General features: G+C 32.2%; 1 protein-coding gene and 1 long non-coding RNA gene across 2 annotated transcripts; one reads left to right on the top strand and one right to left on the bottom strand.

Moving 5' to 3' along the window:
• Positions 1 to 5,731: 5,731 nt before the first annotated feature.
• On the top strand, positions 5,732 to 22,400 carry LOC120163546. Its single transcript, XR_005519664.1, has 3 exons — positions 5,732 to 5,742; positions 9,685 to 9,695; positions 22,288 to 22,400. It is a non-coding gene; the product is annotated as an uncharacterized LOC120163546 (long non-coding RNA).
• LOC120163545 (ubiquitin-conjugating enzyme E2 5-like) lies at positions 21,773 to 25,162 on the bottom strand. The gene is made up of 6 exons (XM_039173460.1): positions 25,046 to 25,162; positions 24,888 to 24,967; positions 24,258 to 24,321; positions 24,074 to 24,126; positions 23,820 to 23,948; positions 21,773 to 22,113 (listed from the first exon to the last, which is right to left on the bottom strand). The coding sequence occupies exons 1-6, from the start codon at positions 25,087 to 25,089 to the stop codon at positions 21,905 to 21,907; spliced, it is 579 nt and encodes a 192-aa protein (XP_039029391.1). The 5' UTR covers positions 25,090 to 25,162; the 3' UTR covers positions 21,773 to 21,904.
• Positions 25,163 to 27,117: the final 1,955 nt, after the last annotated feature.

Here is a 27,117-nt window from a genome sequence, read left to right as displayed (position 1 = left end):
TGGCTGGAGCGTGTATATCAGACTGAAAGGCTATCTCCAAATATCCCTTCCCTCTGCCTTTGCCTTGACCACCTATCTAAGATATTTCCACTGATCACTCTGTCTAAATAGATCTCTCTCCTACAATCGAACAGTCTCTCATATAATGACCAATGTCTCCACAACGAAAACAAGCTCCTAATCCTGCTTTGCATTCACCAAGATGATACTTTCTACACCGCTGACATAATAGGTATTATCCCTAGGACTGAACTGATTTGCTAGATCTCGTAGCTATTATCTATTACTGACTACCTTTTTCCTTTGCTTCAGGTCCTCTGCTACCAGAAGTACCACCTTCGGACTTACTTTGGTATCGATATCCCGAACCTTGACCTCATTTAGACTGGGACGAGGGCGATGCTCCTGATCTCTTTTACTGTCATTTCTAGTCAAACATAATTCTTTCATCCTAAGCCATTTCCAAATCTTTAGCTTTATTTACCACTTCTTGAAAAGTGGTTAAATTCGCAGTCAGTATAAGTTTCCTCAATCGGGGCCGAAGACCTCGAATAAACTTCTGGCACACGCCTCCCTCTGTGGGAACCATCTCTGGAGCATATCGGGTGAGCTTATTAAACTTGCACTCATACTCATATATTGATCTGTTGCCCTTTCATTTTAATAATAAATTACTCCTCGATGTATTTTTGTTGAAAAGCCTCTAGGAAGAACATCCAAGTAATCTGATCAACTGAAACACGTGTAGTCACGTTCGTCCACCATATACGAGCCTAACCTCAAAACATTAAAACTACACCCTCCAGTATTTCCGCATCTGAGCAGTGAAGATTGTCTAATTCGATTTTAACATTGTTTAACAACATATTAGCCGTAAATTTAGCAGCTCTCAAACTCTTTAATTTATTCAAAACTGATATTCTCAATGCTGGAGGAGGTGGTGGAGACGAAGGAGGGGGATGTACTACTGCTGGCTAATATTTCACCAAGATAGCCTCTAGCACTTGTAAAAACGTCCCCTAATCTGTAGTCGGCACCCCCGAATGTGCCTACGCTCCCTACTATTGAGGTGCGTGACAAACCTCATTACTACTCCTACTATCGATTCTCTCTGGAACCTCATGTTTGGTAGCTCATCTAGGCCCTCTGAATATGAAATCTAAAAAACAATCACATAACATTACGTTAATATGGAGCAACATCATAAATAAAATCATCAAACCATACCATATCAGTAATTTAAACATCCTAGTGGCATGCACATATTTCCGACATAACATATGCTTGGTTTAGGCTGAGAATAGACTAAATCTGTCATTATAATACCAATAAATGTAACACCAATAACCTGTATACATCTTGAAATATGAGCCATGGATGTTACATCAACTTAACAGATTTTCCCTGAACTAAAATGCTTAAAATTGTGTTTCATTTAAAAAAAATCATATTTCAACTTTAAAACTATTTTCTTATTAACATGAAATTATAAATTAATATTTTGTCCTAGAAAATACATATATTTTCATTCAATAATTAGACAGTTTAGTATGTTACCGAAAACTATTTAAAACTACCTGAGTTTCTGAAGCATATTAAAATATATAAAATATATGTATTTTTCTCTTGCAAAATACTGATAAAACTAAACTATTCAAAGGAAAACAGTCCTAGTTTACTATTACATACCAATTAAATAAAACTGATAAAGCAAACCTATAATATAAATATACATGCCACTGCTAATAAAAAATAACATCAAAGATATCTTACTAATACTGATAATAGATGTGACTTTCAAAAAGATGCTCGGGAGGCTCCTCACTGCTCATTCTTATTTCTATCAGAACCTACGCATGAAAATCATCATGCGCCAAGTATAACTTAATGAGGCAGTAATAAACTAAGGTGATACAAAATATGACAAGATCATAAATATAAATAAAATAATTTAAATAAAACATTAAACTGATAAATCGACTTATCTAAGTCAATTTCTTAATTGTAACCTGAAATTCATCTTATTTCATGAACTCATGAAATTCTGATAAACAATATCTGATAAGATAATCATAACATGCTTTTTGTCGACTTAAAGCTATATAAAACTTTCATATTCATTTCCATAGTCTAATGTATACTTATGAGAGCACAAGGTACATGAGTAAGGTGCGCACTAGGACATCACGGTGTGACTCATAACTGAAACTGAGATATGATGCACTTCAGTGCAATCATAACCTGTGCACCAATGATACTGATAATAGGGTACACGAATGTACCATAGATGAACTGATAGCTAAAAAGTACTCAACTTAATGGCATGTCAAATGTACCTACGACTCTCAATGCAACATACAATGGGCTTTTAATTCATAATATAATCATTTATTAATCAACGTCTGAAAATCATAAACATTTAATATTCATTTTTATAAAACTTATAATTGGGCAATTCATACCCTAAATTATTCATAAAACATTTATATAATCATTATGGAAATAATCAATAATTAAAGTAGAAACATGCTTGAAAAATAATATGAGGTTGACTTATCGCAAGTTATCCTCAATCAAGACAATTAAATAAATAAACTACACTCACGTTTGCCTCGCTACCGAACCTTTATACATGATATTTTTACTCACGTGCTTTGTCCTTTCCTTTCGGGTCATTTGGATCTATAATACCCCAAATACCAGGTCAATAACTTTATTGGAAAGATTTAAAATTTGAGGATCTATATGAATAAATGATAAATGATGAGAAAAAGATTCGGAATAAATCTTGAAAAATGACTTCCCGAGAAGAAATGTTACGCTTCAATAATGTTCATATTTTACCGTTCGAACTTCATCCGAAGAAGAACGAAACACCCATCGACACGAAATGACTTCGAGATATCCGTATTAGCGGATTATGATAAATCTTCAACAATCCAGTTTATATCCAACCATATTTTACATGGATTTAAGGTTAACCCAACATTAATTTTGGCTCTGACTGAACGTTGAGGCCTGAGACGCTCACTTTCCATTTCTCGAGTTGTGAAGCGATGATTACTTTGGAAAACGTCACTTACCAACTTGGTGTTCCGGTGAATGGTGCCGCCATTGTGAGGCGAAACGATTATTACCCCATCGGTATTATCTATGAAGTTTTGGGAATGATGCCACCATGTAACACCCCAAATTTTGTCTAGTGACTAAAATGTAAGTTAAAAAAGTTTAGCGATAAAAGTATAAACTTTGTAAAAGTTTAGGGACCAAAAATGTAATTTTAAAAAGTTATATATATTTAAGTCATAAATAAATAGTTTGGCCCAAAACAAGGTTTTTGTGTGAATCATATATTCGGTATGAGATTTGTGTTAAAAGCTATAAAGCAATAAAGTTCGATAATGAAATCGGATAATCGGATCGAACCAAAATTTTACAAAAATTTGAAGGATGTTAGATAATGGATTGGAAATATTATTTCCATGTTTTAGATCGGAGAAATTCAACACATAATAGTGCACTTTTTTTGTTTGGGTCGAACAGGGGAATTTTAGTGACTAAAATGTAATTTTTAAAACTTACATGGTTAAATTAGAAAGTCAAAGCCAAGTTGATTCATCTTTGACCAATGAATATTTTAATGGAAAATAATGCAATGGAATTTGGTAATTTCCAAGTTTCATTAATGGTATTTTTTAAAATTCTCATTAATTGAATTTTAAATTAAATTATATTAGTTGAATGTCAATTGTATTAGTTATTAAATACTACAATAATCAAGGTAAATCAACAAATCTTCATCCATTTTTCTCCTTGAGGTCGAAACCACCAAGCTTACCAAGGTAAGATTTTATTTTTGATTTTTGAAGCCATAAACTTGATTTTTTAGATTAAACTATTAGGTAGATAATTAACCTACATAAAATTCTCTATCATTTGATATAAATATTGCATAGTGAAGATGCTTGTGTGTTGAGATTGGAAGTTAGTGTTTATGTAGGGTTTTGTGGTTTTGAAGAATTGATTAAAGATTTTTTTATGTTTTGATGCTGAAGATTAATTTTCAAGCTTGTGTGATGTTTAAAATCAATTGTATAGTGATTTAAAGTATTCGACCATACCTAGCGTTTGTGAGAATGCTTGAATTTTGATTTAATTTGATGTTGTGAGGATTGGAATAGCATGAATTTTATCATAGGAGGTTGAATTTATGCTTTAAATTGAACAAAAAGTCCATATTATATTTACTTAAAATATTCGGCCATAGGGAAGAAGTTGGGGGAAAATTCTTGAAAATTTTCCTATGGTTTAGAAATGATATTAGAAGTGTTCTAGGTGATTTGGAGATTAGCTTGGATCAATTAGGAATCTTGATAAAGAAAAAGGGCTAGATTACAAGTTTGAGAGTTGTGGGACATTATTATAAGAATGTGATATATGGAGGTTTATTGCTGATTTTTAATATTTGAAATGCTGGAAATTTAAGTTGCAAAGTTGTTTGGAACCAAATTGCAAATTTGGAAGAATTTAGGGGTAGAATTTGAAAGGTCCTAAAAATATAGGGACTTGATTGCAAGTTTTTTTAAATATGAAACTATCATTTGGGTAAATTTGAACAATTCTAGAAATTTTAGAAGCTTGTTGATTTTTGAGTTTGTATTAAGTTGGGATTAAATTGCAAGTTTATAAGGTTAATGGTTGAATTCAAAAGGCCTAAGAAAGTTTAGGATGAAATTGCAAGATTTTGAATGTTTAAGTGTTGATTTGAATATTTTGTTAAGGTGCTGAAAATTTTATGTAACTAATATGAAATGATCATAATAGTGAAGGGCTATTATGAATTTAATGTAAAAGTTAAGGTGAATTCTATAAATAATTCAAATATAGTGGCTTGATTGTGTAATTGGCAAAAGTCGAGGGATTAAAGTTGGAAACAAATATTGTTGGGAATTAAAGAGTATTTTGAGAAGTTTGAAATTTTGATAAAAATATGACTTAGTTTAGTATTGATTAAGTATCGATTTTTATTTTATAAACTTTTATATTTTTCAGTTTAAATTATGTTAGTTCGAAAACTAACATATAGTTTGGATATGTTATGTTACGGTGTCATATTGTCATACTACAATAAACCTAGCATACTTTTCCTGTAACACCCATTTCTAGTATACTTTTCCGTACACAAGTCATAGGTGGCACATGACTTTTAAAAACATTCACCCATTTGTAAAACCCATAAAATTTTGTTTCGAAATTTAAAACCAAAACATTTTAGTACAACAATAAATCAGTTGTTGAAACTTATTACCAAAGTTATCGCTTTAATACATTACAAAACATTTTTCTTAGTTTCGATTACTTGCCAGTAAATTTTCAAAATAAATGTGATTGTCCTATTGTTACTGATGAGAGTCAACCTTAGATTGATGATAGTTGCTGCTACACCCCGTACCCCATTAGTCCTTGCTTTTACCTACGCGTGAAATCAACACACGTTAAGTATTTACTTAGTGAGACACAATATCGTAAAGAATCTGAAATTTATACATAAGTATCTCATGACTATCTAAAGACGAATTAAATCGCATACTCCATAAGGATCAGTTAAATCATTTTCAGTTAAACCATATTTCTTTTATACAATCATCAAAATTATTCTTAGTCGGCCTAGCATACTTATCCTTCTGTAAATTTTCCCAATTTTTCTTTGTTTTCCCTGTGTACATTAAATGAGAAAGTAATGTACATGTATTTCACCAAAGTGCCAAATGGTCATTTATCTTTTATAATTATCATGAGCGGCACCTTATATACTATTAATACACAGTTATATTATTTCATTTGTGGCATCCTTTCATGTCAATTATGCACTAATATACATTTTCATTTGTGACATCCTTTCATACCAATTATGCATTGTTCTTCATCTAACTTGCATTAGTGGCACCTTTCTGCCAGAAATGCACCGTTAGGCATCTATCTTGCATTAATGGCACCTTTCTGCCAAAAAACACAGTTAGGTATTTAGTCTTTCATCCCAAAGGCATTTAACCTTTCATCTAACTTGCATTATTGGCACCTTTATGCCAAATCAACAGTTAGGCATTTAGTCTTTCATTTTAGAACAGTTTCTATTCTAATAATTATTCATAATATCAATTAACTCTTTCAATTCATTATAAACTCTATAGTTTGCACACGTAGTGCCAATACGGTAATTCACAAACTCATTATGAATTTCTTAAGTTGCACACATAGTGTCAATACAAAAATTCATAAACTCATTATGAATTTCTTAAGTTGCACACATAGTGCCAATATGGAAATTCATAAACTCATTATGAATTCCTTAGGTTGCACACATAGTGCCAATACAGAAATTCATAAACTTATTATGAATTTCTTAGGTTACACACATAGTGCCAATACGAAAATTCATAAACTCATTATGAATTTCTTAGGTTGCATACATAGTGCCAGTATGGAAATTCATAAACTCATTATGAATTTCTTAGGTTGCACACATAGTGCCAATACGGAAATTCATAAACTCATTATGAATTTCTTAGGTTGCACACATAATGCCAATACGAAAATTCATAAACTCATTAGGAATTTCTTAGGTTGCACACATAGTGCCAATACAGAAATTCATAAACTCATTATGAATTTCTTAAGTTGCACACTTGAAAAGGTAATAAATTTTACAACCACCACCATCTGTTCCTAGGGCAGCAGAACATAGTCCAGAAGCTACAATTGTTGTAGGACCAAAAGAGGATCCACCTGTATATCTTTCGTGTGCATGAGGGTTTATGGTTGTTATATACCCCAATACATTTACAAGTTAAACACGCACACACACACAAATGTATATATGAGATAAGTTTTAGAAATTTGGTGTTTAATTATTCTAGCCATAAAAGATACATATAAACCACTCATAAAACATTACTGAAGTAACATATTGAATAATGTGTCTTTTATACATCTGGAGAACTACAAATTTACCCATAATTTGGATTGTTTCCGGTTGTGCCCAAGCCAAATTCATGCATGATGGCCTTTCCAATAAGAATAACACCACAGCTCTGCAATCTTGAGACACTAACCCCATACTTCTCAACAGTCCGAACTCACCTGTCATAAAATATATATATTCTAGTCTGTCTTTCCTGCCAGTAAAAAGGGAAAAACAATAGGAAACATTCTTTTAGAAAATAATTGATGAGCTTATTTACCCTTAGTTGGATGAGGAGTGCAATCTATGTTATCCTTGATTACCATGAAAATTCCATCCAAAATTGACAATGGATTTCCTACATTACTCACAGAATTTTTTTTATCTTAATTTATTGACTTTCTAATTCTACTGTAGATGGGTGTTGAGTTAATCGATTGACGGAATCAGCCAAGAGGGGGTGAATTGGCAATTAAAAATTTGGTGGAAGCTTTTGCAGAAAATTGAAAGTACTTGCACAACGATTTAGAGTGGTTTGACTTTCTCAACCAAAGTCTACGTCCACTACCTTAGCTATCCACACTAAGGATTTTCCACAAATTCACTAATTTGTCTTTCTTTTGAGGACAAAGAGTAACCTTACAAACCCTCAAGAATTATACCCCAAATTCTTGAGAACACTCCCTCCCAAAGAGAACAATACAAATTTGCAAACTTACAAGAAAATCCTCACAAGATAGATTGTTTGCACAATTCTAGAACAAAGAAAAGAACACTTAAGAATAAATACAATTGAGTACAGGTAGTGTTCTTGAAAGCAAAATGAATATTGAATGAAAAATAGGCTTGAAATGCTCAAACTTGAGGTTTGATGCTTTCTCTTTGATTCTCTCTTGATTCTAGTTGCTTGTTGTTTCTTGTTATTGATCAATGGCTTCTAAGCTTGTTTAAATACACCTTGAATCACATCTAAACGTTGGGGATCATTAATGAAGTTATTGGAGCCGTTTAAGTGTGAAAATAATTAATATTTCTGCTTGGAACGTAGGGGGAATCGGTTCCCTAAGTGTAAAATTCAAATATTTCGACCGTTAAACAGGGGGGAATCGGTTCCCTCTGAGCATTCTGTTTTTCTCGGAGCCAAACCATTCAGGGGGAATCGGTACCCCCTTGGGGGGGAATCGGTTCCCTCTGAGCAATCTAGAATTTTTGGCTTTGAAATGGTTCGAAATATTTTGTAAAATTGTTTTGAAATTATTTCAAGATTAAAACTTAATTTTACACTTGAGTAAGGATTAAAAATGACATTTGAAAGATTTGGAGTAATATTTTGATATTCGAATAATTCTATCGAATATACTTAGAAAATCTTTTTGGAAAATCTTAAAATTCATTTAGCTTAATTTGTTATATCGAAATATCAAAATGTTTTCAACAATCTCCCCCTTTTTGATATAACAAAACATTTTAGTAATTTTAAGATTTTATCAAGTTTGAAATTACTCCCCCTTACTCTAACACTTCTCCCCTTTAAAACACTTATTTCTCCCCCTTTTTGTTAAATCAAAAAGACTTTTAAAAGATATTAAACAAGGTTTTGAAATCATTCAGCCAACTGATTATATATAGATAAATAGCTTAAGCTGCTAAGATCACAATCAAGAGAAACGGTAGCCATTAGTTTCATAATCAATATTCATAAACAATGTGACATGGCAAAATTGGTCATATATCTAATTGATGTAAATGATGCAATAATGAATAAATTTAACCAAACCAAATATATAGAAATATAAGTTCAAACATACATAATTCATCAAGTTAGTTCAAATATCCAACAACCAAAGAAAAAACAATCCAAAAACATTCAAAATGTTGAAACAATAAGCTTTAAGTTCAAAGTACTAAAGCATAACACAGAATCAAGCATCCGTAGGAGGATCGGGAGGAGGAAAATGAGCTCGCATAGCGGCCATCTCATGTGAGAGTGCATCAATGCGTTCATTCATAGAAGCGTTGTTTGTGTGCATCTCCCGGAGAATTTCCAATTGTTGAGCTCCTATTGTGGATAAATGAGATTCTATGGAAGTGAAGCGAGAATCCATGGAAGCATATTAGAAATCAAATGTCTCCATAAAGGATCAAAAATATGGAGGCATTTGATCCTCTGGCTGTGCTTGTTCCACTGCTCGTGCTTGTTCGTCGTGCTGTTCTGGTTCATTGTCGGAGTCATCAACTTCATGCGGTTGCTCACCGGTACGAACCCAAAGACCAGTTTCTTCATTGATCTTCCATCTCGATTTAGTTAAAGAGAATAGATTGATTTGGTTTTTGAGGGGAAAGGAAGCATCAAGACAAACTCTAAGCCCAACCTTCTTAAACAGATTACTAAGGATACAACCGTAAACTAAAGAAGAACACAATTTCTTATTGGGAACAAGATTTATGGTTTTGACAAGTTCAGCAAAAATAATCTGTGGAAGGTTAATTTTGTGATTATTTTGGACACAATGAAGCCAAAATAGATATAAGGTGCGAAGAGTAGAGTAATGGCCCCCGGATGGTCGAAACCACCAAGAGATCATTAGGTGAAGAAAACGGTCATGAAGGTCTAGAACACTTGCACTATCCCTTCGTTTATACTGAGATCCTACCGTAAGTTTTTCATTTTCTAACCCTTCATTATCTAATCCTAATGATTTGAAAATGGATTATGAGTCAAGATGAAAGAATTGTCCAAGAAGATAGGATCGGATCCCTATGGTTAAGGTTTCCTCTCAGTTTTTAATGCAAACGACATTAGAGTAGAAGATACGAACAAGTTGATGGTATACAATTGGTTCAAGCTCAAAGAGTTTGTCAAATTTCCACTCATGAAGAGTAGAAAGATGATAAAAATTGATGTCTAGCATGGCTTGAAGATATGGGATACGTTCTTCCTGGATTTTGTAGGACTCAAAGTATTGACAAAACCTATAGTACAGATTTTGTTTACGACCGGGTTCATTGAAACAAGAATTGTGAATGGTCATGTTTGGATCATCGGGATTAGGAATAGGAATTTGTGGGATAGGTGGAGGATTTGGAGGTTGGCTAGAACGACTAGAGGAGGCCCTAGAATGTTTATGAGACATGGTTTAAGATAATCGGAATGGAAAGATAACCTGTATTTTTAAAAACATATGTATGCAAAATAATCAATCCCAAAACTCAATTGAGTCCTCAATATTTCAAGGTTCTCTAAACCAATCCTAATGGGCAAAGTTTTTAAAAAAAAACTTATTCAAAAATAAGGTTTTGAAAATCAATATATGTATAGTTTTCATAACAACAACGTAATTCAATCAAAACACAATAATTTGAAAAACAATTTTTTTTTATTTTGAAAATTTCAAAGAATTTTGGAAAATTCTTGTGTTTTTTATTAAATTAGTTGTAAAATCTAGTTTCTAATCACTAAACAATCAATGCCCGATCTAAAGTTCAACCTAGAACTAATTAAAACTAGTTCTAAAATCAAAAATTTATGAAATAGAGGTTTTAGAATAATACCTTGAAGAATTTCAGATTTGAGTGAGATTAGATGAAGTTTGCACGTTTTTTATGATTCCAACAGGTTAAGGAGATGATATTTGAATAGAATTCTGATTAAAAATGATGTTTTGATGAAATATGGAGATAGGTTGAGTGTAGAGAGGAGAAACGGTGTGAAGAGAAGAAAAGAGGGTTTGAGTTATTGGGTGTTCTATCCGTGTTAAAAAACAGAACCTCAGGGGGGTATTGATTTCCCTACAGGGGGAATTGGTTCCCCATCAAAAGGGGAATCAGTTCCCCTTCAAGAGGGGTATCGATTCCCTCTGCACTAAAATACTAAAATTTGATTTTTAAATACTCAAAATGCTAAATTAATTTTCTCTAGTGGTATTGGCAACTCATATATTGAAAATTAATCATGTTCAATCAATCAAATTTATCATTAAAAATTATTTGAACATAAAATTAATTTTCACCAAAAATCATAAACTCCCCCTAAATAAAAGCAATATATGTAATAAAAAAAATTATTATTATATGCATTTTTCATTTATTCTTAAAAGTACTAAAATTATTTTAAACACTAAGTGAATATAGGTTGGTCAAACCTAATTCTCTCCTAAGTGTCCAAAATCTTTCCTTGTCTAAAGGCTTTGTAAATATATCCGCTAATTGATACGAAGTATCAACAAATTCTAGAACTACATCTTCCTTAGTGACATGGTATCTAATGAAGTGATGTCTTCTTTCAATGTGCTTAGTTCTAGAGTGTTGGATGGGATTTTTAGTGAGACAAATAGCACTAGTATTGTCACACTTGATAGGAATAGTACCTACTTCAATTCCATAATCAAAAAGTTGTTGTTTCATCCATAAAACTTGTGCACAACAACTACCGGTTGAAATGTATTCCGCTTCAGTGGTAGATAATGCAACACAATTTTGTTTCTTTGAAAACCAAGAAATCAACATATTTCCAAGGAATTGGCAAGTACCGGAGGTGTTTTTCCTATCTAATTTGCATCCTCCATAATCCGCATCAGAAAAGGCATGCAAGCTAAAGCTAGAGTCTCTAGGATACCAAAGTCCTAAACTAGGAGTGTCCTTAAGGTATCTAAAGATTCTCTTAACAGCTAGTAAATGTGATTCCTTAGGGGATGATTGAAATCTAGCACATAAGAAAACAATAAACATAATGTACGGTCTACTTGCAGTTAGATAAAGTAAAGATCCAATCATTGACCTATATAATTTAACATCTACACATTTACCTCCTTCATCTAAGTCAAGCTTTATTGAAGAGCTCATTGGAGTGTCATGAGGCTTTCTATTTTCCAGTCCAAATTTCTTGAGCATATCTTTGACGTACTTAGCTTGATTGATGAAGATGCCATCTTTTATTTGCTTGATTTGGAGTCCCAAGAAAAATTAGAGCTCCCCCATCATGCTCATTTCAATTTCGCTTTGCATTAGCTTAGAAAATTCTTGGCAAAGAACATCATTAGTAGAACCAAATATTATATCATCAACATAAATTTGAACTACTAATAAATCTTTACCTTTATGCTTTAAAAACAATGTAGTATCAACCTTCCCTTTTGAAAAACCTTTTTCAATTAAAAAGTTTGACAATCTTTCATACCAAGTTCTAGGAGCTTGTTTTAAACCATAAAGTGCTTTTGTAAATTTAAGAACATGATCCAGAAATTTTGATTCTTCAAAACCTAGAGGTTGTTCCACATACACTTCTTCTTTTATAAAACCATTTAAAATGCACTTTTAACATCCATTTGATATAATTTAAATTCATGAAAACATGCAAATGCTAATAACATTCTAATTGCTTCCATCCTAGCTACGGGATCGTATGTTTCATCATAGTCTATGCCCTCTTCTTGAGTATACCCTTGAGCAACAAGTCTAGCCTTGTTTCTCACTATATTACCACTCTCATCAAGCTTATTCCTAAAATACCCATCTAGTACCTACAGTAGATTTATTACTAGGCCTTTCAACTAATTTCCATACTTTACTTCTCTCAAATTATTTAACTCTTCTTGCATAGCCATAATTCAATGTTCATCATTTAATGCTTCTTTAATATTCTTAGGCTCTATGCATGAGATAAATGCAACATAATTACAAATATTTCTAAGAGAAGATCAAGTTGTTACCCCTTTGGATGGATCACCTATAATCTCACCATCCTTGACATAGTTGTACTCTATTGGATAAGATACTTCTCTTTCTTCAATGGTTGGATTCTCGAGAGGATCATGAGTTTCCTCATCTTTCGTTTCTTCCTTTGATGATGATTCTCCAACGTCATGTCTAACGTCATTTGTATTTATAATACCTACATCATCATTCAAACAAGAATCCTTCCTCAGAAGGAGATTATCATCGAAAACAACATGTATATACTCTTCTATAACCAAAGTTCTTTTATTAAATACTTGATAAGATTTAGAATTTAAGGAATAACCCAGAAAAATTCCTTCATCACTTTTAGCATCAAATTTGCCAAGATTGTCTTTACCATTGTTTAAAACAAAACACTTACATCCAAAAGGATGAAAATAACTAATGTTAGGCTTTTTATTTTTGAAAAGTTCATATGGAGTTTTCTTTAAAATAGGTCTAATCATTACTCGATTAATAACATAACAAACGATATTTGTGGCTTCCACCCAAAAATACTTTGGCAAATTGCTTTCATAAAGCATGGTTCTAGTCATTTCTTCTAAAGTTCGATTTTTCCTCTCAACAACTCCATTTTTGTTGAGGGTTCTAGGTGCTAAACAATTATGGCTAATACCATTAGAATTACAAAACTCAGTAAATCCAAGATTTTCAAACTCAGTTCCATGATCACTCCTAACACTAGTTATAGAGTAACCTTTTTCATTTTGGATTACTTTTAAAATGTGATGAATTTTTCTAATGCTTCATCTTTAGTACTTAAGAATAGAACCCAAGTATATCTAGAATAGTCATCTACCAAGACAAATGCATATTGTTTTCCACCCAAGTTAGTAGTTCTAGATGGCCCAAAAAGATCTAAGTGGATCAATTGTAATACTCTACTAGTTGACACATCATTAATGGATTTAAAAGAAACTCGCTTTTGTTTTCCTTTAGCACAAGCATCACAGATTTTATCATTATCAAATTTTAGTTTAGGCATCCCTCGAACCAATTCTCCTTGAACTAACCGTCAAAACACTCATGCTAGCATGTCCTAGTCTCTTATGCCACAACCAACTATCATGCTCATCTTTTGCAACTAGGCATAAATTAGTCACATTAATAGAATCTAAATGCACCATGTAAATGTTTTCTATTCTATGACCAATAAGCATAATCTGATTAGATGCAATGTCAATAACTTTACAACCATTAGTTTCAAACATGACATTGAATCCTTTATCACAAAATTGACTAATACTCAAAAGATTATGCTTTAATCCATTCACATATAAAACATTTTTAATTTGAATGGAAGAGGTATTATCTATTGTACCTATACCTTCAATGTGACCTTTTGAATTATCACCAAAAGTCACTTCTCCTCCATTTTTGGCGTTAAGCTCTATGAATCGATTTTTTGTCCCCGGTCATGTGTCTCGAGCATCCACTATCAAGGTACCATGAATTTGAATTTGTTTCATGTGCCTTGTAGCAATGCTCCTTTCCCTACAAACATAGATTAATTTTTTATTTTTGGTACCCAAATTCTTTTGAGTCCATATTCATTAGTTTCCAAAATCCTAGTCCCCTTAGGTATCCATTTGTGTAGGATATCTTTATCTTTAGTAGTAATGAGTTCTTTAGGAACCCACATACTTCTAACGATTTTTCCATTAGAGGTTCTTTTGGGACCTCTATGATTGTAGTTTTTAAAATATTTTCTAACAAAGTTGGATTTTGAATTTTTTTCTTTTTCAAAACGTTTTGTTCTAACTTTATCAAAAGAAGTTTTAAGATCATCAATTTTCTTTTGATGATCATCATTGACCTTTGAAAGTAAATTTTGCAAATCCAAAATTTTCTTTTCAAACTCTTCTAGTTTTATTTGCAAATCTTTGATTTTACTTTCAAGATCGTTGTTGGTTTTGGATATGAGTTTGTTATCATTTTTCAATTTTGAAACATCATTTTTATATTTTAAAAACAATTTCTCATAATCCGAAGCCAACCCATTATATTCCTCTAATAGCTCATCATAGGATAAATCATCAAAATCAGATGAGTTAGAGGTTACCTTAGAATCTTCCCCGAATACCATCAAGCACAAGTTTTCTACTTCTTGTTCCTCTTCATCGGAACCTTCTTCATTGCTCCATGTAGCCACATGAGCCTTGTGCTTATTCTTTGATTGACCATTTCTCTTCAATTGTGGGCAATCATATTTGACATGCCCCGGCTTTTTGCATTCATAGCAAATGATCGGGTCCTTCTCTTTTGGTTCATTTTTTAGGCCTTCATTTCATTTGAATTTTCTTCCTCGGTAAGGTCTCATCATTTTTCTGAACCATTTGGCAAACAATGCCATTTCCTCGTCATCTTCATTCGAATCACTCTCATCCTTTGTGGATTTGAGAGCAACTCCAATATTTTTCTTTTTCTCCTTCTCCTTTGGTGTCTCGTCAATCTTATCAAGGTCCACCTCATCTTCAAGCATCATTTCATGAGTGAGGAGGGAACCGATTAGTTCTTCAAGAGTTAAGGATGTTAGGTCCTTAGACTCGATGATTGTCGTCTTCTTTGATTGTCATGATTTTGGAAGGGAGTAAACTAAATTTCTCACAAGCTTTTCATTTGAAATGATCTCTCCATATGATTTGAGACCATTGACAATCATTGAGAATCTATTCGTCATAGCTTTGATATCTTCATTTGGTTTCATCCTGAAATTTTCATAGGTATGCGTTAGAATACTAATTTTAGATTTTTTTACCTCATCGGTACCTTCATAGCTTGTCCCATATTTCTTTGGAGGCTGTACAAGATGAAACTCTTCCGTATTCATCTGGTCCAAGAGCACAAAATATGATATGAATGGCTTTAGAGTTGAGCTGGAACAATCTTGTCTCTCCTTCACTCCACATTCTTGGATAAGTAAGAGGCTTGATATATCTGTCTTCTACAACATTCCATGCTCCCATGTCACTTGCTTGAATGAAGTACATCATCCTATTTTTCCAATAGGCATAGTTAGCCCCATTGAAGAAAGGAGGCTTGTTGACGGGAATCGAATCGAGATCGAAGTCGAAGTTTGAAGTGGAGGCCATTGATGACTTTGATTATCGATGTAACTCTTCCCGAATCGACTCAAGAAGCGATTAAACCTTCAAATGAGTTAGGCTCTGATGCCAATTGTTGAGTTAATCGATTGACGGAATCGGCCAAGAGGGGGGTGAATTGGTAATTAAAAATTTGGTGGAAGCTTTTGCAGAAAATTAAAAGTAATTACACAGCGATTTAGAGTGGTTCGACATTCTCAACCAAAGTCTACGCCCACTACCTTAGCTATCCACCCTAAGGATTTTCCATAAATTCACTAATTTGTCTTTCTTTTGAGGACAAAGAGTAACCTTACAAACCCTCAAGAATTATACCCCAAATTCTTGATAACACTCTCTCCCAATGAGAACAATACAAATTTGCAAACTTACAAGGAAATCCTCACAAGATAGATTGTTTGCACAATTCTAGAACAAAAAAAGAACACTCAAGAATGAATACAATTGAGTACAAATAGTGTTCTTGAAAGCAAAATGAATATTGAATGAAAAATAGGCTTGAAATGCTCAAACTTGAGGCTTGATGCTTTCTCTTTGATTCTCTCTTGATTCTAGTTGCTTATTGTTTCTTGTTATTGATCAATGGCTTCTAAGCTTGTTTAAATACACCTTGAATCACTTCTGAACATTGGGGATCATTAATGAAGTTATTGGAGCCTTTTAAGTGTGAAAACAATTAATATTTCTGCTTGGAGCGTGGGGGGAATCGATACCCCCTCATGGGGAATCGGTTCCCTAAGTGTAAAATTCAAATATTTCGACCGTTAAACAGGGGGAATCGGTACCCCCTTGGGGGGGAATCAGTTCCCTCTGAGCATTCTATTTTTCTCGGAGCCAAACCATTCAGGGGGGGATTCGGTACCCCCTTGGTGGGGAATCAGTTCCCTCTGAGCAATCTGGAATTTTTGGCTTTGAAATGGTTCGATATATTTTGTAAAATTGTTTTGAAATTATTTTAAGATTAAAACTTAATTTTACACTTGAGTACGGATTAAAAATGACATTTGAAAGATTTGGAGTAATATTTTGATATTCGAATAAATATATCGAATATACTTAGAAAATCTTTTTGGAAAATCTTAAAATTCATTTAACTTAATTTGTTATATCGAAATATAAAAATGTTTTCAATAATGGGGAATCTTATGGTAACCATAATATGTGGATGAGAAAGCTTTACAACCAAAATACCTTCCTCAAACCTGTGTTGAAGTTGGAACTTGCTTCCTTATATCCTCAACCTCAAATGAGATCAACAATGGTGTTAGGGGCTTATGATAGTTACACCCCTCAATTACTGAGATGATTTGTTCTGCTACCTATAAACCAAATATAAGAATACTTAGCTAGATGATAAAATCAGTGTTTGGTAACTGAGAAAATAAAAGAAACCAAAAAGTGAGAATTTTCGTTGTAATTGATTTAGAACAAAAACAATTCTCTAGCATTTAATGGTGACTTAGAAGGTGTCACAAGTTTCGATCTATAAGCATAAGCATAATCATGAATCTTCCAATATCGGAATGATGGAAGCGAATCCCCACTCCAACAACTAGCAGGATCATAATGGGGGAGACACTTTAAGGCAGATTCAACTCGGTCTGTAGGTTTTCTTTCTTCATCCACAATGACTACAGAAGGTTCTGCTTCTGTTTGTTATCATACAAACAGTCAGCTAGGTGTGAAAGTTCACAAAATAGTGATATGTATGAAAGCCAATTGGTATGTTTCTTGCTTGGTTACTCATTTCTTATTCTCAGAGTTATCAAAATAAACCAACAAGTTACCATTAAAAGCATGTCAATGGCAATTTTGGAGCTCCCAATTTCAGATTTTGTTACTATCAAATTACTATTTCCAAATTACTCATCATGTCAAATTAATGTCCATAGCTTAGACATTGAAACATGGTACACTTGTCATCAAAGCATAGAAGTTTCTTCTAAAATCACAATGAAACAGATAACAAAACAGTGAAAAAAAATGGTAATGAAATAAACCTTGATGAGGGAATTCAGGTTTAAACATGGGTTTTTCTAGAAACTCAGTTTTCTGCAACATCTGCAAAAACCAAACATGAAAATCACCATTAAAATTTTCTGGATAATAGAATCGTATTTTAAACTGAGTAACAAATATATAGCCAAAACAAAGAGGAAACTTACAAAACAAACAAGAAGAATAAGAAGAAGAGGGTCGATTTGTCTGTTTAAAGTTGTAAATGCAACTAAACAAAAAACCAAAGAAAATAAATTGTACTGGTATTAGCGAACAAGAGAGTGAGATCATTGTGAGGACGAGGCAGAGGGAGAGACAGTGGCGCGGTGGAAGAGATGGAGATTGTCGACATCGGAGGCGAAAATGGGCGGCAGAGGCTAGGGATTCAAACTCGGGTCTAACAAGAAGAAGAGAATCGGGATGAAAAGCAGGAGAGAAAATGAGAGAATGAAAGGAGTGGAAAACATTGGCGTTAACTGATTATCGAGGGGGGAAAAAGCGAAAAAATGAAAATTATGGGGGAAATTAAAAGACGACTTTTAGAGATGACACACAATTAAAAAGTGTACTCCGTGTTTTTGTAAATTTTTTGGATTATGACTATTAAATATGACACACATTATTGTAAGTCATAAATCGTTCAGATTTTAAAAACATGACATTTTTTATGACACACATTTTTTGCAAGTCATAAATTAGCGTGTGTCATCGTTCGTGTGTCATTAAAGGTATATTTTCTTGTAGTGATAGTGTCATTTGGTAATCACAATACATACATTAAGAAACATGCATCTATGACTATCATAACACATAAGTACATAATAAATGCACTTATCTGGCATGCCCTGTTATTATATCCAAAACACAAAGTTGACTACTCGACGACTTTGTCTTTGCCTTTCGTTTTGCTTGACTTGAGAGCTTCATTTTGATATACTCAAATATCCATTAAAGACACATACCATACCAATTGTTAGTATATTCCCTAACATTTATACTTTAACAATACTCGAAAGTACTACTATTACATTTTCTATAACAATCTCAACCTATCTTAAAATTCCTGGCTCACTAGTATCGGTACCCCTATCATGGTATCGATACTTCTACATTGTGGTACTGATACTCCCTTTCGATATCGATACCATTTCTACATTCTGGAGTCAATGGTATCGATACCTTCCTTATAGTATCGATACCCACATCAGTATCGATACTGTTCATCTGATTTCTTCCAAATTTAAGCCTATAGTATCGGTATTGTTCTTCTAGTACTGATACCTTTACCTAGATTTTCTATTTTTAGCCCGAATTTTACCCAAATTTGGTCAATTTCCCTTATTTTTACCTCCAACAATACTATCAAACTCATATTTACTTATCCCTACTAACTTTCCTTCATTTAACTTCTTATAACCTCTACAATCTCCAAAGAACATTTCAATCCAAGAATCATATCACTTTTTCTAACATGTTTTTAAACTCATCCAATGCTTCTAATCTCTTATTTACTTCTTTGTTAAGTCAAATATACTAGTAAACATAAATAAAAACACATATCTTAACATATTATTCAAAAACCCATTTCTTTAAATCTCACATATTTCATCCATCTCTTAGTTTTAATCTTATTTAACCTTTCCTTAAGCCTCTATAATACTCAATGATTCAAAAACCAACCAAAAATGAAAGGAAAAGCTAGTCAAATGAAACCTTACCTTTGGCTATGGAGGAGAGCTTTTACACGGGATAAAAGAAGAAGAAATAGCTTTTGTGACTTAACTTTCCTCTTTTCCCCTATTAAAAATCCCTAATAAATGAATAAATGATAAACGACGGGTGTTTCATTCTTCTTCCGGATAAAGTTCGAACGACAAAATATGAACATTATTGAGGTGTATCATTTCTTCTCGGGAAGTTATTTTTCAATATTTATTCCGAAAGTGCAAATTTTTCTCAAATTTGTTCCCCTATTTATAACTCCAATCCCAACGACTATAAAAACCTAGTTTTTTCAAAAATTAGACCGAACTTGTTACTTCGAGGTGACGAGTTCCATCTTGACCGGTGTTAATTGACCGTTATTGTTGTCCGTTGCCCAACGACTATAAACGACTAATTTTTTTAATTCAAAGGAATTAATCACCTTGAGGTGACAAGTTCTGTTATTTTAAAAAAAATATTTTTAAATGGACTCCTCACCTCGGGGAGACGAGTCCCATTAATTACATTGAAATAATGGCACACATGGGGCCAACTCATCTAGGTCTAATAAAATAATGTATCCCAGGGGGTGACGAGTTCCAACTCCACTATAGGATTTTCCGTATTCTCCAAAATAAAAACTCAGGTGCCCTAATGGGATAAATAAAAAAAAAACTTGGATGGCCCAATGGACCAAAAAGACACATTTCTATTACATTAAGTGCAAATTGAAAAGGACCCTCACAAAAACCTCCAAGTTACTTTTATTTTTGCCTAATAAGGCAGCCCAGATTTTTTTTTTTTTGTAAAATAAGCACATACACTTTTTTTTTTGGATCTACGACATTTTATACAATGCATGAATTCGTCATGTTGAGGTGACGAGTTTCAATAAAAAAATATTTTTTATTTAAACTTTTTACCTCGATGTGATAAATTTTCATAAAAATATATATTTTATTGGAACTCGTAACCTCGAGATGAAGAGTTTAAATAAAAAAATATTTTTTATTGGAACTCGTCACCTTTACATGACGAGTTCTATTAATACTGTAGAAAATATCGTAGATCCTAAAATAAACTTCTATTTATCTATTTTCCCAAATAATAAAAAACCCCACTTAGATCCCTAAGCCCATGACTATTTCTTCTATGACTAGTTCTTTTTTACCGTCTTTGTTCCAATTATACATTCCAAAGCGTTAAGGGAAGACGGTTGGTGTCTCGCCGGCATTACAAGACGAGCTGAGCTTGTTTCTCATTTTCATGTTGGTCCTATGGGGCACTGCCCACAATTAAATATAGTTTCAAATATCTAATACGCTCCCAATACGAGTACAAAAAAGATACAGTTTAAATACGTACAGAGGGCGTTTCATATCAAATGGATACGACTAGAATTAATTGGGTATGTTAAAGACATTTTTAGAACATATCAGCGACAACATTTGATCTTCACGTGTGGACCCAGAGTTAGCTTTGAGATTTAATTTTATAAAATAATAATAAAAATATGATTATGAATAAAAAAATAGGTTGATTTTGAAGCATGGAATATCAGTTGATTTATGACTTTTTTTTAATAAGATCCAGTATTTTCTAAATTAAAATGTCTTGTTAGGTATAAACAATTTTCTAATTACCTTTCTACATATCTTAAACACCTCAATCGAACGATATCAAAATGTGTCTTATATAGTAAAGAGAGTCCATATAGAAAATTGAATATCTATCTAATATGTGATTTTAGAAATTGATTTACTAACTTTAATGAATATTTATACCTTTTTTATATTTTTTTAGAATTATAAAATTTATTTATATTTATTGTACTCTCGTGCACAAACTTACTTCAATGATTAAAAGAATAATTATTTCTAAAACTCATGGGCACGAACACCAGTAACTACAGCAAGATAATTGAATATTCATTGTCAAATAATTTAGAGTATTTAAAACAAATATTACTTTATCAGCACCTTAACATCAAAATAATATTTATTATACCCTCGTAATCGTGTCGGTAGGTAGTGAATATAGCCCCATGTTTATTCACGAAAATACCTATTTATCCATCAAATGAGACAATTTCTAGACCAAATTAAAAGGCTTTTCAGACTCATTCAAAAACTGAGTTGCAACAATGAAATATGCAGCTCCATCAGGTTTTTGAAAGTCATGGATGGACCCTTCCCATATGTAGTGAAAAGAATCACTGTGATCACCTCAATCAAAGATGCATTTTCATGTGGACGCGAGCTCTTGCATGTGTTAAAAGTTTAAATTCTTTCAAATGTTAAAACAAGTGTAATTAATTTACACAATATCTATTGAAAATAAAGGCACAAAGTGGGGGTCGAGAATTTTTCCTTATACCCCACACGTTTTCCCAAGTTTTAAATTATGTACAATGCATACCCCCCTTCTTTTTTCTAGGAAGTTGTAGGGCATGATATGTTGCCTTAGGGGTTTTTCCAGCAATTTCATCGTCATCCGAGGCGGCATATTCGTCTTCGCTTAGCTCTTCGTCTTCGCTTAGCTCTTCGTCGCTGGACTTCTCTTCAGTGGCTGCTCCAATGTCTTCTGGCTTGGCATATTTCTCACAATACTCTACCAAATAAAAAAAACAGAAAAAAACTAGACATTCAAAGGAGGAAAAGGAATGCATGTTGCCTCAGAAGTAAAATTGCTTATCGAACTCGGAAAAACGACGACTGCAATTCAGGTAAGCACTTCTGCATCTTGTCGAAGATGATTAAAGCGATTTGTTGAACTTTTTAGTAGGTGAAATGGAATGGCCTCAACAAATAGGTCAAGTGTGTCTATTGCCAGCTACCATTCATCTACTTTGACTGAAAATGGCCTATTATTAAAACATCATCTTCCCTTTCCGACTAGAAACAAACAATTCCAAAACCTAGACAAGTCTACAACCCATGTGAAAAGAGTATCCAAACTGCAAATAAAGGACTGCTAATGACAATAGATAACAAGCAGAAAATGAATATATGTATGTATATATTTTATCAATATAATTAATATATATTACGGATGCAGGATTTTATGAGGTGAACTTTTAAAATTTTAGGGTGGGGAAAACTTATAAAATTATAGGGGGCGAAAATAAACTATTTTTTAAAAATACAAAGAAAATATCTAAAATATATGCTAATTTGAAATTTTCAGGGCAGTCCGCTCCCCCTTGGTCCATCCCTGCATATATACAGATATATTTTATGTGTATAAAAGTCTATTTCATAATCCAAACTATTTAGATGATTGATCAAATTATCATTTAAAACACTAAATTATTTGGTTTAAAAGATTAACTTGTCAAAAGCTATAAATTAGAGGGTAAAACTGTCCAAAAACCAACATTCCACTTGGAATGTAACATTATCAAAGAATAGGAGGTATTGAGATTACCCCTTGTATTCCTAATCCTAAACAGAGTCAAATATTGGGAATCTTACATTACCACAGCCAGGTAATATTGCCAAACCAAGCAAGGTAATATCTCTTTCGAACGTTATATTAACGAGGGGAATGTAGCATTACCGAGTCAAATGTACTCTTTATGTCATCTATTTCGTTAATGAAACTGCAAACAAGGAATTCTTCCTAACAAATGGAAGATGTGTTTCGCAAAGCAAACAAAAATTATCTTTAGAATTCCAACTACCCGAGTCGCATTGTGCACTGCATCTGCATCCCTCCAAGCTTGTAGAAGATGAAGTAAAAAATTCACAGGGTCCAAAAAGATTATTCTACTTGATTTGAATGTGACTATTCTAAACTGAAATTGCAGGCAATTTGAAAACACCAAATCGAAACAGGACTTGCTTGCAGTTATAGAGAGGATGTGATGATAAAAGCAAATGATCCACATCCATTCATTCAAATGGTATGAGCAGGAATAAAAAGGGAAATTGGCTAAAAGAACATATTACCGAAAGTTGTGAACGCAGTAGACTGAGCAATTTAAAGCTTGAGAAAATACAAAATTGTGATCTCTAGTCATTTAGAAACTAAAACTTGAACTAGTTTAGACTAAAATGAAGTTCAAGATTGGTTTTGCCTAAATTAGGCTAACAATAAATTTGAAGATCGTTAACAGCTCAATAAAATGGCCATTAGCCAACTGAGTACAATTAAAACAGAGGTGATCCAACAAAACTATTGTAAGCTGTCTCAGTTGCACTTAATTGGCTTCACAAAAGCAAGAAACCCAAGCAAATGCCTTAACTTTAGAGCCAAACATTCTTATGAAAAAGGAATACATAAACACAATACAAAAGCTTAAGCAGGTATGTTACCTTTCACTCTTTGTTCGTAGGATGTACGGTCACGCATCATTAGGGCAGCAGCTTCTCCATTCAATGGATCTGAAGGATTGGGATACAAAAGAAGTTGATGAAGGAACACTTCAAGCACATTCACCAGATCTGAAATCAACACAAGGACAAAAAACTACTTAAATCAATTGTCAGGTTCCGAGAGTAGCAATTGCACCAACTCCCAAACAGGAAAGACTGAAATGAAGAAAACCAAAGAAAATTTCGAGGTTTACCAAACATGGGGCTCCAAGTTTGATTAATGACATCCAAACAGACAGACCCAGACCTGATAAATTAATTTGATGACAATGGAGCATTTAAAAAGGTCAAAACCAGTTACTCATTCTAAAATACCTGATATAAATTAATATTACCACCAAGACAAAGCTCAAAAAATCAAATATAGAACTTACTAACATTTTATAAGGATAAGCATCTGGGAGCTCCACCCTTATCTTCCAAACACCACCGTGATAAGGACCTGTCACATTCAATAAGATAATCAACCGTGACGGATCCAAAAATATTTTTCAAGGTAAATACATATATATTAATAATAGAAAATTTTTGTACAAAAAAAATTCAGGATGGTATCATCAATAAAATGAACAACTATCATAAAAAAAAATTCCGGATTTTAGAGTAAACACTTGCCCCTCCGGAATCAGTGAGGGAAAATGGAAAATCATTCTTATTTGGTTATAGTCTAAAATACCCAGAAGCAGAATCCATCAACAAACCTCATCCTTATCCAGAAAATTCAATGAACCAAATACAAAGTGGCAGCTCATAAAAGAACGCATAATTAAAATTACGCTAAGATTAATTAGCCTACAAGTGTAAAGAAGTTGATAGATGTTAATCTTCAAAATCAAAATCATCAAAAGAGAAATACCAATAAAAAAAATCAACTGGTCAAACATATTTCCAAGGGGGTGAGAAAAAAAAACACAGTAAGGAAAAATATAAAAGAAATTAAACTTTCAGCAGAAACACAGAGAAAATCATATAAATAAAAAAAAGGAAGGGCAAACAAGAGATATTTACTATCTTTTGGTCTATTGAATTCAACATAAAATTCTTGCATGCCATCATTGATCATCTCTACCTTATAATCACTCATCATCCTATCAAAAAAATTAAATATAGAAGTAAATAACTTCTGCTGAAGATTATAATTTGAAAAGAAAAAGGGAAAAGTATACAGTTTCATCACGTCCATCTCTCGGCGTTTGCTTAGAGAAGACATTTTCTTTTCGTTTGGGATACTTGAAAGAAAGGAAACCGTAAGAGAGAAGATAAGAAATGAGATTTCACAAAGAAACGCCACACCCAAAAGTGGTTCTGGCATCAAGGAATGAATCCACCACTTTATATACACGTGTTTATCAACGCCGTAATCATGTGGGTTAATATAAAAAAAATAAGTTTTTAAAGAATGTTTCGAAAAATATTTTTAATGTTTAAAAATTATTATTAAAAAAGTAAATGTTTAAAATTTTTCTGTTATATATTTAGGTATCTATCGTTAAGTAACATATGTCACGTTTAGATTTTTTTTTTTTAAATAATTTTTAAAAGTAATTTTTAAAAAATCTATACGTAATACGTATCAATTAACGATTTTTTTAATATAAGCACATAAATATAACAGAGAAAATTTTAGATACTTATTTTTAGTAAAAAAATTATTTAGACACCAAAAGTTAATTTTGAGTATAGTTTAAACACTTATTTTTTATATTAAGCCTAATCATTTTCTCATGCGTAAACTATAAATTTAGCACTCCAGTTATCACTTTTCTTCTATTTTAATCATCTAACTATTTTTTTAAATCATATTTATTGTTATGTTTTAATTTTATGTTGGTCACCTTTATTTAAAATTAACATAATTATTGATGTGATATTTTATAAAGAATTTCAATAATGATATGAGATTACCTTATGATGATATGTTTGCATAATTGTTAAAGTTTTAACTGTGGATGCTCAAAATAAAATCAAAACGTAATGTTAGTTATAATTTTGAAACAAAATAACTAGATGACTAAAATGGAACAAAAATAATAATTCATGTACTAAACGTATAATTTACTCTTTTCTTCATTTTCTATCACATAAAAATTTTAAAAACAAAATGAAAAAGAAAATCAATTCGAATCCTAATGTTTTGATTTTATAAAATTTTGATTGTGGTTGTATTATTTCTTAATACATTTAATTATATTTGATAACGGCTAGTTGCAATTATATTATTCAAATTAAACAGATTTATTTATTATTTAAAATTTAATTTAATTGTAAAATATATTATTAAACATGTGTATTTAAAATATTAAAAATATAACTTTTTTGTATAATAGAGTTTAGGTAAGGGGTAGCTCCCTCAATCCAAGGTTAGGACATACCTAAAACTCAATTGGGATTTACATAAGAATTTACAGATTTCACACTAAGAGTGACGGTAATAGTATTCGAACTTGACCTTATAATCTCAAATTCCTAAATCTCAACCACTTATACAAACACTCCTTACAAAACTAGAAACTTTATGAAAAACATTAAAGATGTTTAAATTAAAAAGTTTGTGTTATTATCATTATCTTTTACCCTTAACTTATACATAACACGGTATGGCTGCAAAAGGATTGGAGAAAGATGTGGACCTGCCTTTAAAATAATATAGTCATATAAATTTGTTTGATGTGATTATAGAACCAGTAATTTAATAACTTGGAAAATTCACTTTATAGTAAGGTTTTTCCCTAGGTTCTTTTTCTCTCTCACTTGAGCCGCTTTTTCTTTATATTTTTATTTGGTGGATGGTGATATTAATTTTAGAGTTGATTGTTATTTGTCAGATTTATTATTTTTTAGTTTTATTACATATTTATTTTTCTTTTAATTTTTAGTTTTTAATATTTATGTCTTTATAGTATGTTTTATTTACTTTTTATGATATGTTTTTTTATATTTTGACATGTTTTTTGTCATTTGGTCATTTTTTTGTTTTTATATTTTTTTCAGGGTTGAATTTGACGATACTCGACTGATCAAGATGATGCTTATTTATTACCCTGATAATATTCTCTGTTTTAGACTCTCGAATTAGATTAAGATACATGATTTCATTCGTAGATAATTTCTCAAGTAACTCAACTTTAATATGTGATTTATCGGTTTGGGAATATTAAACCTACCAATGAATTCTATTGGATCCGAGAAGAAATTACTTTTATCCGCGTCCACAGAACAGAAGGTCATATACAATGAT

This window comes from Hibiscus syriacus, unplaced genomic scaffold (genome assembly GCF_006381635.1).
Source record: "Hibiscus syriacus cultivar Baekdansim isolate YM2019G1 unplaced genomic scaffold, ASM638163v2 tig00111463_pilon, whole genome shotgun sequence".
NCBI classification, from domain to species: Eukaryota; Viridiplantae; Streptophyta; class Magnoliopsida; order Malvales; family Malvaceae; genus Hibiscus; species Hibiscus syriacus.
The sequence above is the reverse complement of the archived record's forward strand: the minus strand, read 5'-3'. Positions and strand labels throughout refer to the sequence as shown.

Coding starts and splice junctions, on each gene's coding strand:
- LOC120163545 (XM_039173460.1), bottom strand. CDS start 25,089: ATGTCTTCTCTAAGCAAACGCCGAGAGATGGACGTGATGAAACT. Junction 24,322..24,887: donor ATTCAATAGACCAAAAGATA/GTAAATATCTCT, acceptor TGAATGTGACAG/GTCCTTATCACGGTGGTGTT. Junction 24,127..24,257: donor GATGCTTATCCTTATAAAAT/GTTAGTAAGTTC, acceptor TTAATTTATCAG/GTCTGGGTCTGTCTGTTTGG.